This window comes from Tenebrio molitor, chromosome 1 (assembly GCF_963966145.1).
Source record: "Tenebrio molitor chromosome 1, icTenMoli1.1, whole genome shotgun sequence".
Taxonomy (NCBI): Eukaryota; Metazoa; Arthropoda; class Insecta; order Coleoptera; family Tenebrionidae; genus Tenebrio; species Tenebrio molitor.
In genome coordinates, this window is record NC_091046.1 from 20,241,345 (window position 1) to 20,262,175 (window position 20,831).

At 33.4% G+C, this 20,831-nt stretch overlaps 1 protein-coding gene across 5 annotated transcripts; it reads right to left on the reverse strand.

Annotated features, from left to right (window-relative positions):
* Positions 1-1,918: 1,918 nt before the first annotated feature.
* Positions 1,919-20,761, reverse strand: dup (double parked). Of its 5 annotated transcripts, none has more exons than XM_069062320.1 (3): positions 20,593-20,761; positions 20,045-20,542; positions 1,919-3,334 (listed from the first exon to the last, which is right to left on the reverse strand). In XM_069062320.1, the coding sequence occupies exons 1-3, from the start codon at positions 20,631-20,633 to the stop codon at positions 2,125-2,127; spliced, it is 1,749 nt and encodes a 582-aa protein (XP_068918421.1). In that variant the 5' UTR covers positions 20,634-20,761; the 3' UTR covers positions 1,919-2,124. The 5 variants fall into 5 exon arrangements, with proteins under 5 accessions (XP_068918421.1, XP_068918423.1, XP_068918424.1 ...); XM_069062322.1 differs by having other exon boundaries at positions 20,603-20,758; XM_069062323.1 differs by having other exon boundaries at positions 20,045-20,553; positions 20,603-20,756.
* Positions 20,762-20,831: the final 70 nt, after the last annotated feature.

The window sequence follows — 20,831 nt, forward strand, 5'->3', positions numbered from 1 at the left end:
AAGAGTGACAAAGCGTTTCGGGGTCGTACGAGTAGCATTCCTAGACCGCAGCCGCAAAGACCTAGGTCCGCCGTCCCCAACCAACCGTTTCCGGACAAAACCCCAAAGTCCCTATAACCGTCGACGGAAGCTTCACGAAAACATCCCGACGCCGCTCCCGCAAAGACTAAGGTCCGTCCCCGCTAACGGCTCTAAATAACCGTAGCTTCCACATAAATTTACTAAACAACCCCACGACTTCCTGATTGTCACCTAGCTCCCACAGGGCGCACTTACAACATTTTATTTTAACTTTTCCGAAATCTAGCAACAACACGAAGGAATAACCCGAGTTTAATTCTATCGAACAAAGCGTAACATTAAACGATGAGAAAATCCAGCAAAACAAAGCGCAACATTAAACAATGATAAAATACACAAAACAAAAACGCAACATTAAACAAGGATAACACAAGCAAAACAAAACGCAACATTAGACAATGAGACAATAAAAGAGTACAAAACGCGAAAAGTTGAATAACGATAAAATAAAAACGCTTTAAAAAGGGATACAATACTCGCTGGCAATACTAAACAAAAATATGGCGGGTCGAGTGCCGTTAGAAAATGTTAGCGAAAGAAAAAAACAAAATGGACGCACGCGGTCCGGACGACGGCTACTAATCTTCGAAATTTACAGATTGTCAAAAATGGACCTCCTGGGAGAAATTTAGGGATAACGCTTAAAATTAACAAATGGACGCCTCTTAAAGAAACAGCATGCAACAAAATGAAATCTACAACATACCCTTACCACGTGGTCCTGGTCCCAAAACAAAACACAAAAAAAGGCAACGAAAGTGGGATAAATTACCCAGGTGAATTAAAAAACGTTGAATTCTTCACGGGGACACAAAATATCTACTCGGAACGGTAGTGTAATCGGTTCAGATGTAACTTACAGATTTTTGGAATATTGGATCGCTCTTCGAAAGGTCTGTTCGTTTCGAAAAACCAAACAAAAGTGAACTACCCCCTTCAACCACCCGCGCGAGCCCGTTTCCTCCCCGCTATATTTCCGCTAGTAGTTCCCAGTCTAGCCGCTAGTACCTTCACATTTGGCGCGCTGTTGTGGCGGTACCGGAAACTTAAATTTAAATTTTAAACTGGGTCACTACAAACTTCAGAGGAATAACATTTTTTGCTTCATCTGAAACCCCCATTTCCGTTATTAAAATCTCAGTATTGATACACTGTATTCTTAAATTAACATTTTTTGTTCAAATTTGGACTTGAAAATATCTACGTCTTCCCAGGCTGCTTTCCAATAGTCAGATTTCGAAAATGGTTCCATGAGAAATTCTTCTTTCCAAAGTGGTTTACGCGATTTTAATCTAAAGGGTGGTAAATTTGCCATGTCTTGTGTTATGGAGTACATATTCGGTGAATTTTGAAATTTATCCCAAATTCGTTTTACGTATTTTCTTCTAATATCGTACGGAATAATATGTGCTAAGACATGTAGCCATGGTGTTGGAGTAGATTTTAAAGTACGTTTAACAGTATTTTGCTTTTTTCTTGTAAACCAGACGTCTTTCGAGGACGAGTTTCTCGCTACAGCATTTTTTATTGATGATCAATTTTTTGATGTAAATCTTAAGTGATTCAACATTTTAAAAAGGCATGTAAAAATTACGTTTTTAAGACTTGGGTAATTGCATTAATGGGATTTTATTCTTCACCGTCTAAAATATCTGCATTTTAAATTTCACTAAACGCCTTTGGAAAATAACCGAGTTATTAGGCTCGAAAGTCTTAGCTGAGACACCTGTATATATGGTGATCACACCTCAATGTAGGCTATGCAATGTCTAAAGGATATAGTAGACATCTATGGTTTCAATCAACTGTTACACAACAAATCAAATAAAAGACAATGTAAAGGATAAATTATATTAAGAACACAATTCGCTACAAAAATGTATTTCCTAGGTAATAAAAATATATTTTAAACATACTTAATTGTTTCTTTTTAAATTACGGAAATCATAAAAAAAATAAAATCGGATATCTAAAAAATTTAACATAAAAAATATAAAAATGAGTTATTTGTAAACTTACATAATTAGAACAAAATTCACAGGTTTACAATTCTCTTCTCTCGTTAGCTACCTTTTCCAATTTATTTAAAACTACACTTAAGTCTGCATTCTTTGCTAATTTCAAAAATACTGAACTTCTTAATTTATGAAATACCAACCATCCTGGCACTTCCTTTGAAATAGCCAATAAGTGTTGTTCCATTTCAGTCTTAGTTAGAGAACAGCGATAGCTATTACCCAGTTTCTCTACGACAATGTCCAATTCTAAAACTCCTTTTTTTTCACTCACGAATAAACTCCGAGCAAGTCGAGCTATTTCTGGTAATCTAGAATACATTTGTACTTCTTTTTCTTTGTCTACTGTTCTGGTCATAGAAACCAATGCCTTGGCAGCTTGTTTTTGACGAACTTTTTCAAGTAAAGCTTTAGGGATGCCCTTTAGTATTGAAGTAGCTGGTAAAGTTGTTTCTTCTTCTGTCACAGGAATTCTTTCACGAGCTTCTTTTAGCTTTGCTAATGCTTGCTCCATCCGTGTGTTGCAGTTAAACATTTGCCGTGCCTTTTCTAAAACATCTTTTCCTGACGTAAATTTCTCTTCAACGGGAACTTGTGGCAAGTCTGAACATTCAATATCTGGCACTCTTTCTATATCAAATTCTGGGTGCCAACGAGTTATACTGTCTTTTGGAATAGTCATAGGTGGAATTAAAGATGATAAAAATTCATTGTGATAGTCTTTGATCTTATCAATCAGTATTTCATAAAATGTTCTTCTTCTATTTAAAAGAATTTGAGATGTCATACCATCTGCATTATCTACATGGGGAATTAAAGTTAAATCCCACTCTCCCTGTCGTTGTCCAGTACCGAAAACTTTAACTTTTTCTTGTTTATAATCATAAGCTGTTGGATAAATTGTTTTTATTTGTGCTAAATGTTTCGGTAAAAGGGTCTTTTTTAATAACTCCTCTACGGCCGGCTTCAACTTTTTGAATGTGATAATTTCTTTACGATTAAATAATATCTGGGCAACAGTATCAATTGCACGAAATATTTCACTCAATATTTTATATTTATATGGCAGTTTCAAGCTTGCCTTTGATGTCCCATCTATAATGTCTGCGGTATGACTATCGAGTACCAAACCAGAACAATTCTTTATTGGACTTAAAGCATTAAGCAAATTTCTTCGCACACTGGATTCTTTTTTAGGACTTAAATATGGTTTCTCAGGTGACAATGTTTTCTGGGGACTGAAACGAAAATATCGACTTTAGTTGCAATAAGTTTTATCTAATGGTGAAGAATTCAAAATTACTTGTAAACCCGACCGTCACAATATGGATATTGCTGTCAGATCATTATAAAGAAAATTTCGAGGCCTTTTATCACTTGTGAGGCATGTCCACATTGTAATTATTATTCATTACTAGGGGGCGTATTCTGTAATTTTTAAATGGGCGTTAAAATATTAGCGGTTTTTTAAATTTAAAATTTTAAGCCCTGATTGGTCATTGTTATGACAACTTTAAAATTTAACGGAGCAGTTACAGTATAACCCCTCGTTTCCAATCACTTGTAATTATAAATTATAATTACGAATTATAATTAACAAAGTTTGGTCCATAGTTGTGAATGACGGGGTGCACAATAAAATTATAATTAAAAAATTATAGTTAACAAATTGTGCTTCATTTGTGTTTCACTTATAATTATCAAATTCTTGCAAACTCCAAGGTTTTTACGTATAATTAGATAATTTGAGCAATCGGATTAGCTGTCTTTAAAAATTCAAATTTGTCAGGTAGGTTTTTTGTCAAATGGACGCATTCGATGAAAAATTGGCGGCAAGTGGTTACCTTCGTGACACTATTTACTGGGTATATCAAATTGCACCAGACTAAAACTAAAAACGTCAGAACTAGTGACAGTTGTTCTGCAAATTTTCTCTAGTTTTTCATTGGTCTGCAGTTGTTATTAATTATTATGATTGTGAACAGCAAAAAATTAAAACATTTGTGTAAAGTATAATTTATAATTATAATTTCTTAAGTGATTGGAAACAAGGGGTAAGCCCCTAGCTAAAGCTTGTTTGCTAAATTTAGTAGAAAATTTGTTAGAAAATGAGAGAGACCCTCGACAGGACCAATGAACGATCAGGATCATAGTCTGTCTTTGTCAGATCCTGACCGTTCATTGGTCCTCTTTCATTTACTAACAAATTTTCTACAAAATTTAGCATCGTGTCATACAGCCTTAAGTTAAATATTAATTTCTAATTTTGAATATAAATAGATGGCAATGTTATTTACGTATCATTATAACTTCCAGTAAGGTGAACATCATTTGGAGGTGTAAGGTGGTACTTTTTACTTAGCATCATCTGGTTTAATGATTAAAAGATTTTATCAATGACATTATAATCTTTTTTATCGAAACTACTAAGAAGTTATTTTACACGACTATTACACCTAACTAATCACGATAAAATCATAAAGGGTATATGCTGCCTGTGCACCTGTTTAATTTTACAAAGTACTGTAATAGACATGGGTGATATTCATAAAAATTAGTATCTATTGGGTGATTCAAAATGATTGTGGATCAGTATGGCAAATGTATACGAAAATTTATGCGGCAACTGTGTGGGTAGGATAGAGTTGACATTACTTTGATAGTTCATAGTCATAGTTTTTAAAGTTGTCAAGTCAACGTGCAATGATATTAAACCCACACAGTTGGCACATAAATTTTTGTACATAGTTGCCATACTTATCCACAATCATTTTGAATCACTCAATACTTATAAGCAGATACAAGTATCAGTTCAATCTAAAAGTATTGAGTCTAAACTACTGCAACATTTATTAAAAATGTTCGTATTTGCCAAGGTTCCAGTTTTACAGTACGCCGTAGTTGTTGATCAATTCAGCATGCAGCTGCTTCTTTTATCATTTTGTGTGATACACAGTGGCGGCTCGTAAGGGAGGGCTCTGGGGCGGCGCCCCCCCAGATATTTATAAAGAAATAAAAACATTTTTTTTAATGTGTTCAATTTTTATTGAAGATACCTATTGAATTAGTTGATTTATTTATTTTATGTCAATATAAATTTATCGTATGCAAAGGTTGTAGTAATCGAACTTATCAGCGGTAAGTTTCATATTATTCATTCTCCTTTCTTAGGAGAGGGCGACCAGCACGGAGGCTGCGATAGCGTATACCGCGTCAATGCAACATAGAGTTGCACTGCCATGAAAACGAAACGTTTCACCAGACGATTCTTGGACGGAGAAGTCAGAGCCCCAGCGTTCACAGGCTTCGTTGTAAACGAGATTTTGACGCGCCTCGGCAATTTTTACTCTTTTAATGTTGAACAAAATTAAAGCCAGTGATTTAAAAAACTTAATTTTGGTGTTTTTACTATAGGAGCGAAAATTGAATTAGAAACTAGCGGTCGACCAGTGCCGAATTTAAATATTGTTCATGAACAGAAATAATAGAAAAACAAAGCTGCATTTACCTGCCGGTTTGATAAGAATAAGAATTCAAATTGGTATAGATAATTTCAAAAAAGCAATCACATACATTCGAAATGACCTACCATCAGTATCTGACAATTAGAATTTGAGATTTTTCTCCTGCGTGAACGGATTCTGATAAATGTCACAACTTGTCAAAACCAAACGTCAAGCTATTTTTAAGATTTTAAGCAATTTGAAGTCTTTAAACCCACAATACACAAAATTGTAGTTTAATGAACTACTTTAGTGCCGATTTTAGACACTGTACTGACGATTTCGGAAAAAAAAAATTGTATCTCATATGTATAATTACGGCCACGGAATTTTGGCTGTCACTTGTCATTCCATTGACATTAGATGTAAAGCGACCCTCGTAACCTCGCTTTCTACTATTACAAGACTTGTCATTTTGATGCTGACTGACACTTCCAAAACTCAATATTTTGATTGTGTTTTGAAGTGTCTATAGTAATATACTGTATACTTCGTCCAGCGAGAGATTGGGAGATTTAAATTGTATTAAATTAACCCAACACTACAAAATGCATTAAAATACATTAATTAGAGCATAATTTCAGGGCAAAAATGTTACTGCTTGAAGGATATAGATATTTCAGATTTTACGTGTCCTAGGTACTATTGGGAGCACGGAATTTTGGGCAGCAATTTATATGTTATTTTAAAAAACCCAATGTAGTCTAAGCTTTATTGTCACAAATGTCACAATAATTAATTTTGACTGACAATAATTATGCACAATTATTTTACATTTTAGTTATTGATTTCCAGAGTTTAATAAAAGACTGTTCAGTTTTCAGAAAATCACATCTATCACATAATTGATGAATGCAATTTGTCAAGATGATATGTAACAATAGTAGATATTAAAATGAGGTTATTAATACGTCTAGCACCTAAAGCCTGTTTCACATCTTATATCAGTTAAATTTCAAGTCTGCCTGAAATTCCGTGCTCCCAATAGTACTACATATGTACTTTCCCTACGTAGAATTTAGTGATTTTTATGTCAACAAATCTCTCGCTGGACAGATTTTACCAGTATTCTTTGGCCGCGACTGTACTTACATGTGATAGAGCCCCCCCTCGTCAACGAGCCGCCACTGGTGATACATTAACCAAAAATATAATGAGAAGAGTGAAAAGACATTACTGGATGACATGTATATTTCAAAGTAGAAATATATATTCATACAGTAGCAGTGATCTGCTATGTAACCTAATACTCGTAATTGAAGATATATGCCGTTCACGATTATTTTAAACACGCAGGAGACCGATATTTCTTTGTTAGATTGGCGTCAGGTCCTGTCATATGACGTTTCGTTTTTAAATATTCGCATTGTTGTCAATTCCGTCATTAATTTGGTTAATAAGAATTTACCCAGAACTGCCCTACAGATATGTATGTTTCATTTCAATTACAATTTTACGATTATTGTTCCTAATGCGTTCAATTATTTAAAAAATGTAACAACTTGGGAGCAGTGTTCGGTTGAATTATAACCTAAAATAGATTTATTAAGACAAATCACAATACTGCCAACTAAAATGTCAGATTTTCATAGATAGTCCGAATTTGAAATAATCGTGAATGGTTTATACTTGTAACTCCGGGGTTTTTTTATTCGTTTTTTTTTTAATTTGTCCATAAAACCACAATGTATTTGTGAAAACTAATATGTAATTACATATTTTATACAGTGCGTTCGTAAAGTTCGGAATAAATTCGATAAAACTGTAAGTAGGTATTAATTTCTGAGAAAAATCCTCGTACCGGTCAACTTTTATTTTAAAAAGTGCATATTGTTCAGTACTTTAGTTATGTTGACAGCTTGTCATCTCCTAATAATGACGTTATCAATCAATCATAAATGACAACCCCCATTTTTTTCTTATTTTTCTGGTACGCCTTCATACTAGGTAAATGATCGATGAAAAAAAATTGATACCTTACATAACAATTTTTTTGAGAAAATGACAAATTTTAATTCAAAAAATTTATTTTAATTTTTAACGGAATTTTTTTTTTTCAATGGGTTTAGTTAGAATCGAAGGTTTATTTTAATAGACCAAACAATGTAGAACATTTGCGACAGAGAATTCGCGCTGAAATTGAACAATTACGCCTTGACATTATTGAGCGCAGTGCACAAAGTGTCGGTGAGTGCCAAATAGTTGGCGGGAGGCAATTTCAACATTTGTGTTAAATTTTATTGTTAACCTTAGATGTTTGTTTGTTTTTGTTTGAGGTCAATTATTTACAACTTTTAAATTAAAAATTAAGTTAAATTTTTTAAGTAAAATTAATCATCTCAAAAAATGTTATAAGGTATCAATTTTTTTCACTAGTCATTAAGGAGTAGGAAGGTCTACCAGAAAAAGATAAAACAAGCTGTCAACATAAATAACGTACTGTACAACATGCAGGTTTTAAAAACAAAGTTGACCCCTTCGAGGATTTTTCTCAGATATTAATACTTACAATTTTATCGAATTTATTCCGAACTCTACGAACGCACTGTATATTTAATAGTCACGTCAAAAAAAAAAGTAAAGCGAAGTGCCGCTTCTTGCGCGTTCAGTTTACAACCGACAACAAGCGGAACATATTTGCTTGTGCACGTTCGTGCGCAATATATCCTAAAGGCGCCTCCACACCGCAGCGCAATACCGGGCAAAACTGCAACGTTTGTTAAAAATGTTCGTGTTTGCCATGGTTCCACTGTTCCAGTTTTACAGTAATGCGCACCGTGTGCCGTAGTAACTGACACAGACCATCAACAGAATTAAGACTTTCAAAACCCATGGGAGACACTGACAACACTAGCGCTGCTCTAGCGTTGGGCCAAACTAAATTACCGAATTTACTCGTTAATCCGATAGGGAATTTCCGTTTAAAAAGAAGGTTGATTTGAATCTTTGAATATTAATTAATAATGTCATCAGTAATTTTGAATTTTCTAATTTCTGTCAAGGTTTAGTCAATAAATTTTATAAATTGTTCTACAAAATAAATTACTCCAAACCAGTATTTTGAGATAATTTTTTGTTATCTTTTTATTTGGTAAGTTATCTTTTTCTTTTTGAAAAAGTATCTGACTCGGAATTTGATTGGGATTTTGATGCAGGTAATAGTTTTGTTCTTTTTTGTCATAGACGATGGGTGTGTAAATATTTTGCAGAAAGATTCGAATAAAGTAAGGCTTAATTAGTAGATACAAGATTTTATACAATCTAGTTCTAGGAATGTTTAGGTTAAAATGAAAAATTCATTGAGAAGTTACTAACTGGTTGGTTAAGACACTGTATAGGTGGGTTATCAGGAGCCACTTCGTCTTCCGGTCCCGGTCCCTACTATTCTGTAGTCTGTTCAAGTCATTTTCCTGTTTTGTTAAATTGGATTAAAAATGTGAGTATTGTTCTATTGCAAACTAGTAAAACTGACAACAATGCACTAGACAATGACGCAGTTTATAACCTCAAACTTAGAAAAACATAACCTAATTAATATTGGTGAAAACTAAAATAGTAGTTTATATCTATATTTAATAGTCGCGTATACCGTCAACTAGTCATGTTTGCTGGACGCATCTTAAGACCCGTCCAGACCGCAGCGCAATACCGCGCAAAATGTTCGCGAACGTTGCAAATTGCAGCGAACATGGCTAGTTTGGACGGTATACTGCGCACGAACAAATATGTTCCGCCAAGGCGATCTACATTTACCAGGCCATGACACTGACCAAAGACAGTGTGCTATGGAATGGCCTACCACAGTCTGACAACATTGCTTCACCAACATTTAGTGAAAAAAATCGAAATCCACTAAACCTGTCATTGTATTTACATTTGTCAAATATGAGTGATCTAATTTTACGACAGTTCAAAAATGCGTACTCGCATTGTAACATATAGTTTAAAACCACCTTAGGGACAGGAAAATAATGGTGCTCATTACTGATAAAACTTCAGATGCTCTGCTGTGTTCCGGACTATTGAAACTGTTTGGTTACAAACTAACGCGAGGTGGGCATTTCCAACTTAAATATAACAATTTGTTCTCCCCATTGCCTAAATCCCATCCCATTTCTTGTAACTTGCTTCCCACTCTCATTTCAATATTCGTTTTTAAAACCAAAAGATTTTCTCCAGTGATTGTGTCGTCATTACTAATTTTGATTATTTCTTCCCAAAGTGTAATTAGAAGTTATTGGAACCGCGTTTGGCACAAGTCGCTTCATTTTGTCCCCATTGATAAATAATTGTTCCGCTAAAATCTTTAGCACAAGCATGGCTACTTTTGCGAATTCTTCACTCTTCGATTTTTAAAATTTCTTTCCAAATTGGCTTCGTTTCCTCATTTGATGGAAACTTAAATAAAAGTATTTAGCTACCTACGTAATTTGAAGAAGAAGACGCATAATTTGAGTTTCAATTTGGTACGCAACACTTAAATGACATTTTTAATTCAGTTTGACGAATTTGACCAAGGACTTGTCAAAATTTATTTTAAATGTCGAATTCGTTTCAAAATTTTTGGAACACCGTAGGTCATGGAATGGCCTACCAGGGAATGTGGCAACACAGCCAGTGTCCAGGCCTGTAACTTAAGACCGCCTTGGTTCCGCTCGTTGTCGGTACATCAAAGAATGCTGCGCGTTCGGTTTGGACAGAGAATTGTTCTCTGCCCAAACCGAACGCACAACGAGAACGACACTTCGCTTCGATTTTTTTTTTGACGCGACTATTAAATATAGATATAAACTACTATTTTAGTTTTCACCAATACATACATACATTGTAGTTTTATGAATAAATTAAAAAAAACGATTAAAAATAAAAATCACTTTTCTTTTCATTTTCTTTTTGTTTAATGTATCTCTAAGAAAATTTTTATCAATATTTCAGTGTATGTCATTTACACCAACAAACTTACAATATTAACGTTCGAACTCTACTTTTTAACATCTGTTGCAAATTTAAAAAAAGGATGCAAATTGGAAAAATTACATAAAAAAAGTCTTTTTCTACTTTGCGTTCGTACTGATGCTATTACGATACTGTTTTGCGTATCGTAATAGGAAAAGGCGTGATATAATAATAATACTAAAAACAGTGAAATTTAATTTTTTAATGTTGACGGATACTGTGGTGTCGCGGCCTTTAAAATATGTTGCCAACTGGCGGTAAATTCCCCAGACTTTCAAATTATTCTTTTTCATTGAAAAAGTGGCAAAGTAGAAAAAATACTGTATGACATCTCGTTTATAAGGCATTTTATCGCACTTACTCCTTTAGGGCACTCCTCGCTACGCTCGTCGTGCTCTAAACCCGTGCGTGCGATAAAATGCTTCTTATAAGACTCGTATCATAATATACTATTTCGACATCGTATATCGAAAAGTTGGTTACTAGATGCCAAAAAATGTGACAGCATATAATAAAACTTATCCAAGAAGTGTATTTCAAATTATTGTGGGTTAGATTTGTGCTATTTTAATTCAAAATTACAAAAAATAGCGTATAATATACTTTCGTAGTAAAATGAGTGTTTTTTCACACGTCGTATTGTCCAACTTGGTAAGCCACGTTGGACTTACTTACGACTAGTGAAACAAAACACATATTTTGAACAAGTCTACCTACCATTACAAAAAATTACATAAAACAAAAAAAAAGTTTCATTTTGTTTTTAACACCCAAAGTTTAATTTTTTTGTCTTAAAAGTGAAGCTTTGACTTATCTCACTATACATTATAGTAAAATTTAAGGTAGACATAAAATAAATCACACTTTAGTTCGGAAATAAGTTAATACTCCATAATAAGGTGTTCTCTAATTTTAGTGTCTGTTTCGGCAGAGTGCAATTTCTTGTTATAGTATTGCCATTATAATTTTTTATCTGCTCCGCCCACATAAATTGACCAATGAGAATCAAAGCCAGATTCAGTCTGTATAATTTTTCTTCGTAAAAAAGTTAAGTTGGTTAGAATTTTGTTGTCAAGTCCATTTTTATTGTTTTAGGTTTTAAAAAATAAAATGTTATTAAGACAATTCGAATGTCAGATTTTTTTCTGCGTAAATCAGATCGTCTTAACAACCTATTTGATTGGTAACTAAGAAAATCTAATGGGCGGGGCAGATAAAATGTTACGTTGTCCTTAGTATAGACTGCATTTTAGAAATCTGTGTTGTTTCCTAGAATATAACCATTCAATTCCATTACATGTTTAACACAATTTTCCCTCATTAAAGGATATTTCACTTTCACCACTTGAGATTTACGCATTTTATTTATCATTATTGTCTCCAAATTCATTATAGACGTAGTAACAGTATAGACTTTTACCTTTTGTAAATTAAGCATAGAAATTTTGTATGAAACTAAAAATATTCTTCTAACCACACACATTCCTACTTTATAAAATCTTTAAACTTGTTGTGTATGAAATGTTAATAAAAAAAAATAACTTTTTGTTTCTTAATAAACATTTAAGTCACAAAACTTATCAAAAGAAGTGGTAACTATAAACAGCTCATAATGTCCTGAAATTAACTAAGATTGATCAGTTAAAATTATACGGGGTATTTTCGAAGTTGAGGCGTTCCTTGTAACACGAGGTACTACACATTTATTCTTAAGAATTTTAGCCTAAATCTTCTTAGTAAAATGTTTGTACAGTGTGCCCAACGATATTTTACGTTTATGATTTTGCCTTTTAAAGTTCTTTAGAGTGATCCAACCATAAAAGTAGGTAGAACCTAATGGCCGACAGCTGCACAATGGCAGGAACGGTCAGGGTTATATGTGGTAAATTTTTCGAAGAAAGAGATTTATGCCACCCTGCGGTGAACCCTTATAATGATTGGTAAAAGTTAAAAGGGGATTAGAGTCGTAAACGCAAAATATCGTTGGGCAGACTATATTAACGGAGATAATTGATTGTAAATTTTTATTGTTTTCTAAAATTTTGAGTCCGGTCCTGTCCATTTCTCGGCTGTACTATCGCGGCCAAAATACTTTGGTCGTCAATGTGACATAAATGACATTCAATTGTAAAGCAAACTTTAGGATGTTTAACCTTATTTTTTACTACTGTCAAAATTATTTTAATCTATCAGTGTCATACGGGTGGGGTAAATCCCAGCTGTGGAGGCAGGGTTCAAAAGCAAAAGATCAACATGGTCGCGGTTTAGACAACCTTCAGAAGCAAGTAAGACGATTCTATATTTATCAAAAACTGTAAGTGCCATATTTTTGACAAGAATAATTTGAAATTGTCATGTATATTGACATTAATACTTGATTTACATTTGAAGTGTCAAAAATTGACGACCAAAGTATTTTGGCCGCGATAGTACTAGATTAATCACTAACCTGGCCCAGGATGATGTCTTTCCGGAAATCGCTCTGCAGTATTCTCTGGACGCCGCAGCTGCATGCTGACAACGTGATAACATTGCCCATACATTTGCAACATATCTCTGAGCTCATTATTTTCCTAATAATAAAACCATTTCGACTAATTAGATGACAACTCTAACAGTATTTTTGATTAACGTGCATGCTCATTTGATTTTTTTTGTCAATTCCAATTTCTAACAAATCAGCGCAAATTTGAGCAGGACCGAGTTGGCTATGATCATCTAGTGTTTTTGTTGGCAGTACCTCTGTGATAACTCAATTCCCTAAATGAAATTGACACTTTTTATGTTAGGTTAGCTTGTTTTCAGTTTAAGGTTATATTTTCTGAATAGGTACCTACATTGTTGCCGGATGTCTTAATTCTGGTTTGGCAATTTTGAATTTTCTTTTAGGGAAATTAATAGTATGTTATACGCCAAGGTAGAGAAGACATTTTTTTAAGCCGAGGTAGTTTATAAATAAATTTATAAAGAAGCGAGGCTTAAAATTGTCTTCTCTAGCGTGGTGTATATATTATTTTTTTCACTACTAGATGCGTTAAAACCCTTTCTAATAATAATTATTAATTAAATTTTATTTGTCCGATGCGACGATCCGAGTTCTCATTTTTCAACGGTTGCTATGAAAATTGAAAATCGTCTGTCTACGTTAACCAATAAAATCAAAGAAAATCTTTCGTTGCTAGGTGACGGCTGTTCATTATTAACCACTGGTTAATAATAAAAAAATATTAACTAGTAGGAGAGAAATTCTACTTCTGAGTTCAGTTCGAGACTCAATAATGACGCCTTCTAAGACTAGTAGTGAAAAAAAAATAGTTATTTATTGTATAAATGTCTTATTAAGCATATAAAACACGAAAGAAAAAGGTAAACACCAGAGCGTTAGCTCGAGCTGGTTACGGTTATCTTGAGTGTTTTAAGCTAATAAGACAACGAATGCAATACAAAATTTTATCCACAACCAGGTATGTACAAAGAATCAGGTTTTTCCTTTATTTTTTTTGGAAAATTTTTATTTGACATTTTCAAATGACGTTTGTCATTTTACGATGAATTAATTTATACCAGGAAGTCATGGAACGGTTGCTATTTATTTCCGATTGTTTTGTTGACCCCATTTGCAATTTGCAATCATTGATTTTTGAAAAATAGAAAATATTGGCAAGAATCAGAATATTTCAGCGGAAATATTTGCAGAAACTGAAAAAGCGACTTCAGAGTCATTACCGAGAAAATCGAAGGAAACTTACGAAAATTTGCAAACTTTATTAATTGGAAAGAAAAAAAGGAGTGTATAAACCATTCACGATTATTTCAAATTCGGACTATCTATGAAAATCTGACATTTTAGTTGGCAGTATTGTGATTTGTCTTAATAAATATATTTTAGGTTATAATTCAACCGAACACTGCTCCCAAGTTGTTACATTTTTTAAATAATTGAACGCATTAGGAACAATAATCATAAAATTGTAATTGAAATGAAACATACATATTTGTAGGGCAGTTCTGGGTAAATTCTTATTAACTAAATTAATGACGGAATTGACAACAATGCGAATATTTAAAAACGAAACGTCATATGACAGGACCTGACGCCAATCTAACAAAAAAATATCGCGGCCTCCTGCGTGTTTAAAATAATCGTGAACGGCATAAACATCAGTGATAAACCGAAGAGCTCCTATCGGCGTAATTCTTCAATGTCAGTAAAAAGTATGTATGCATAATCTTTGCCAAAACCAAATAATCACCAACACTGCATTCTACCCAGAAAATCAACCGGCAACGTTGTGTACTCATGTGAATTCAACTTTAGAACCAAACGGACTGTCTCGGGATGACGGAAAACGCCCAGATGGGATGACTTTAGTACCGTGGATTAAAGGTCAACCTTTGGTTTGGGACGTTACTGTTGTAGATACACTTGCAGACAGTTACGTATTGAAATCATCTGAAGTCTCAGGTTTTGCCGCTGAAATGGCTTGCAAACGCAAACATAGCAAATATAGTTCAATCATTTCGTCAAACTACGTGTTTAAAGGTTTAGCATTTGAAACCTTAGGCCCTTGTTGCAAAGAAGCCATCGATTTCATTAATGTCATCGGAAACCGACTTATCGCAGAATCAGGCGATTCAAAATCAAAGAAATTCCTTTTCGAGAGGATTTCCCTTGCCATTCAACGTGGAAACGCTGCAAGCATTCGGGGCACTTTTCCAGATTCCGCAATATTATCGGAAATTTTTGTATTATAAAACAAAAATGTTTATGTAATTATGTTATTAATATAAATTTTCTCTATACATGGAATGTTTTTAAATGTTGCAACATTTAGTACAACGAATAGGTCCATATCTTCTACAAAAAAGAAGATTGATGTTTTTTAACACTTTTACCTGATCTTTTAATGACTACTTAAAAACGTACCGCTAAGTTGTTCCGCGAATTTTGGGACACCCAGTATAAGAAGATACAGCAATAGGTCAAGTACTGGGGACAAGACGTACCTTTTGTTTCTATTTCAGTCGCACGCATGTAATTAACAAATACCGGGACATTTTTTTAACATTGAACATAGCCCATACTTATTCCCTATGTTCAGTTTTAAAAAACACAGGTCAATGCATGTATGTAATCACGTAACCAAGGTAACGAAAATAAGTACTTGACAGTTTAACAAAATGGTCAAGTTGTTTGAAGAAGAAATACACATAATGCAGTTATTCTATGCCAATCAGAGCATTAGAAATGTGCGTGACATTTCCAATGCAACACATGATAGACCAATTCCATCAATCGGAACAATTTTTAACATTATTTCAAAATCTCTGGTGTTCGGTATAGTTGGTTGCACAGCAACTCACAATGCATTGATCTGTGTTTTTTAAAATTGAACATTTGAAACTTGTCAAATCAATGTGCAATGGAATTAAAAAAATCAAATGCACGCTTATAAAATGTCATACAAATATTAACTCTACCCCATTCACACAGTTGCCACATACATTTTCGTACATAGTTTCCATACTTGGCACAATCATTTTGAATCACCCAATAGATGAATACGAGGTACTATCGCGGCCAAAATACTTTGGTCGTCAATGTGACATAAATGATATTCAATTGTAAAGCAAGCTTTAGGATGTTTAACCTTATTTTTTACTGTTGTCAAAATTATTTTAATCTATCAGTGTCATACAGGTGGGGTAAATCCAAGCTGCGGAAGCAGGGTTCAAAAGCAAAAGATCAACATGGTCGTGGTTTAGACGACCTTCAGAAGCAAGTAAGACGATTCTATATTTATCAAAAACTGAAGGTGCCATATTTTTGACAAGAATAATTTAAAATTGTCATGTATATTGACATTAATACTTGATTTACATTTGAAGTGTCAAAAAGTGACGACCAAAGTATTTTGGCCGCGATAGTACTTCTCTATTCAAGTGCAGATGTATGGAAACAAGACAAGAATACATTACATTGTGTGCTAGAAAAAAATGAAGGATACTACCGGAATCGTTGATATGTTTTCCCAAGCTACGAAATACGTTTAAATGGAATGGCGGTATCTTCCCCTTATATATCTATGGTTAAAGGCAACTTTGAAAGTGCACGGAAACTTCTGGTGAGAGTACAGTTCCATCTACTATTGCAGTTAATCTGTCTTCGCCAATGAAACAAAAAAAAGACCGATAATATTTTCTTTTTTAAAAGGAAACAACGCCTATATTTTGTCTGTTAATGTGAACTAGAGGTCGCCCAGCGGTCGAAATTCGACCGTTTTCATTATTTAAGTTTGAACGTTACTGAATACATCTCTATAATTATCGCATATAATTTTTTTGAATTTTGTTCTATTACGTCAGCTGCCAGCGTTTACAAATAGGTCATTGTGCACTAATTTTCGAGTTATTTGAAAAATACGAACGATAGGAAAAATGAGGTATAGTTTGGCTATGCCATATTTAAAAAACAATAACGCGTTTTTTGACATTTCCTTAGGTTTTTTATTGCTATACTGGCCAGGTTTCGCCAAGGGTACACAGTTAATTTGCCTATCTTTTTCAAATTATATAAAATTGAATTAAAAAATTAATACAAAAAGTGAAAAATAAAATAAAGAACACGTGTTTCGTATTTTTTATACCTAAAGTCGATTCACGTTGGATTTTCCTAGTCAAGGTCAAATAATTCAATATTGTGGCGGTGTGATTTTTAGTTCAAAAATGCTTTAGCTGTGTATGTCACCAATACGGGCTGATAAAGTAACCACGTCATTCGTAGACTGTAGAGGTTATGTTATTCGCTGTCAGCAAAGAAACAGTCATTTTTCAAATATTGTTATTAAACTTTTTAGAGGATAACAATAGGTAATAATACATCCATTTTCTTATCACTAGCACTAAAAATAGTGTCAGTTGTTAATCGGTATGATGATTAGGATTAGGAACATACAATAGGTACCTAACTCCTACCTACTGGTGTTGTATTTTTCTGCTTGCGTTGTTGATTAAGTGAAACAACCCTTAATGACTACATTTACTTAACCTTCTGCGACTAACATCATGATTGATGAGTGATGAGGAACTAGAATAAGTTATAGAAGATGAACCCAATAGGAAATTGTGTGAAGTTTCTTTCATTGGAAGCGATGGAAGTAAGGAATGCATCTAAATGATGGAACAAATTTGGCAATAAAATTTCAGTTATTAAGAGACACTTATACGTTTTGATTGTGGTTGTGACGTTTCAAGAATGTATTGTTACAATTGTATACCACAAAAGAAAGGTGTATTTTGATTTTTAATAATTTTTTTCTAATTTAAGTTTTTTCGATGTTCACATTACCTTTAAAATAACGTTGTATTGTTAAAACTGCTCAATAAAGGTCGTAAATAGATTATAATCATGTTAATACATACAATACATTAAATATTAAAGAATGGTAAAATCACCCAGGAATAGAATTTTATTAAAAAATCTGTGACTTTATTTCACACGTCAAACTAACATTCAAAATTAAAGACGTCAAATCGATCTCAATCGCTCTATCACGAATAAAACACGATAATGTAAAAACTACTAGGAAAGGAGGCGCAGGCTTGCAACGTGACAACAATTTGGCAGGGAAAATCCAACGTGAATGGACTTTATATTTTTTATTGAAACAAAAAAACCTGGCGGTTAATAAATAAAATGTCAATTGAGCTTAAAATTTCATCGTTTGCCATTGGCCGTTATATTCGGAAATATAAAATCTCAAACCATTGAATGATCGAACTCTACTTGCTGCGACGTATAATTGAAAACTGGCTGCCTTAATAAAATTGCAATTTTTTCGAATGGTTGTTTTTGAGACTTATTTATTGTCATCGCAAATGCAGCTATAATTGGAAATTGACTTCTTTGAAAATTAAATAGTAAAATAGTACCTGAATATGTTAAATTTATACGTGGAATCAAAATTCTCTTATTGCGTTCGGTTCCAGTTAAAACTTCGTAATCAATAGCATTGCGATGCATAAACTTGATGTGTATTCTTGTTCCATAGACTAATGCTTCCTTTGTATTTAAGTTTCTGATCAGTAAAACGTCCAATTAACTTTCAATACTAACTTACGTGGTGGCAAACCACTATTAGTCAAAGAATTTTGTATTTCACTCCGAAGAGTTTTTTTTTTATTAATAATCTAAATAAACTCCCTCTTGGAGTGGATTTCACTGCGGGGGGGGGGATTAAATCAATTACAAATCATCCATTCCGCATTCGCTCCAAATTCACTCCGCATTTACTCCGCAAATTTTTTACAGTGTATGAACGTAAACAATGAATGTTTTGATATTTGTAAGTGTAACACACAGGTGTCCCCGAAAAAGAAGATGAGTCCATAACTCCTTTATTTATCGGAGGGTTTTAATTATTTATACACCAAATTAAATCGCTCTAAATAGGCTACAAAAAGCCCTAATAAATTCACATATAGGTCCAAGGGCTTCAGGGCTAAACTGTCAAAATATTTTTTTTCAAATGCAAGTACATAATTTTTTTTAACACTTCCGATAGAGATTTTTATTCTAAAAAGAACAATGTATTTCGGAATCTGAATGACAGCGATGACAGTTAATATTTGATTTAGAAGGTATTTTCATATTTGGTGGCGGAAACAAAAGACTGAGAAATGTCACAAAAATGTATTGTCAATGTCAAATTTCTCATAAACGCCGTAAAAAGGAATGTCTAGGTGAATTTAAATTTTCCCTAAATTGATTGAAAAAATAAATCCTAAGGAAACCAATTTTTGTCAGTGGTTCAAAAGGAAAAGTTATTCTCATATAATCAAACGTATTACAAATTATGTCTCTAGTTCAACGATAAATAACTTTCTTATTGCCAATTTGCTGCATTTCTGCCTAAATCACGAACATCTTTGAGAAATTTGACACTGACAATACAAATTTGTGACATTTCTCAGTCTTTTGTTACCGCCATCAAATATGAAAATATCTCTACACCATACAAAAATTTGGTGGAAAAAGTAAAACTTACAAAGCTACCCATGGCTTGCTTGATCGCATCGACCACTCACCAAGATAAAGAATAGAGTATATCAAAGTGTGTATATCACTGTATCATTTTCATTTTCACATGCACTAATAGAAAGTTATAAACTATTTCTTACACTGGAAAGAAAAGCAGTACTTTTCTTGCTGTTACATGATAATTTTTTAGCAATCTATTTTGTTTGTTTCTACATTTGTTTAACTTTAATTTTGCAACTAAGATTACCCAAGTTCAACTCTTGGTCAGCAAGATAATTTTCTTTATATTCAAATTAGTTGATGGAAGGCAATTAAACTGGAACACATTTTTTAGAAAAAACCCTCATACTATCAATGCTCATATTGAAATGAAAATCTTCCCTACAAGAGTTGAGCTTTCATATATAATATTTTATATTATTATGAAAAACAAAACTAATATTGCTTACCTTACTGAGATTTCAAATTCAAGGGATTTAAATGTTTTAAGCTTTGGGGAAAGTGATGCTGCAACAGTTTTTTCAACTGCTTTCAATTGAGTTGCTGACTCCTTAAATCTATTAATTGATTCTTTCAATTCATTCAATTTTGAACTTCGACATAACTTTTCTTTAATTTTAGTTATCTCATTATTAACTTCTTTTTCACATTGATTTGGAGGAGTAACACATCTTTCAAATTTCTTCATATTATCCAAAAAATTCTTAATATCCTGGTTAGTTCCTCCTTTAACTTTTTTTGTTTTTGCAACTTTCTTTGGAACATTGTGTTGTTCCACGATTGTAATTTTGTTACTTTTCAATGTACTGTTTGCTTGTGAGCTAACATCGTGGTCAAGTACCAAAACTTTCCTGGCAGATTCTATCTTGTGATCATCAACTGCTGAACGCTTTCTAGTGTTGAAATACTGAGCCACAGATGGCTGTGCCATTTTTGCTTCAAAAACTCTAAAATGAACCTTCGTTTTATTTTTAATACAAAACACGTAACCTACAACCTCACTGTACTTAATTCACAAATTATTCGAACAATAATCATATAACCCTTATTAGAGAACCAACGGAAACCATAAACCAACCGTTGTCAGTTAGTATATTATTTTCCCTCCTTGCAGTTGATAACAGCATGCATGCAACCACACAACATTAAAAACACCTATGTTATGGCTCATGCGCATGTGTACTTTGTGATTGTGTACTCGTGTACTGCAGAGTACGGAACCTACCGGCAATTGGT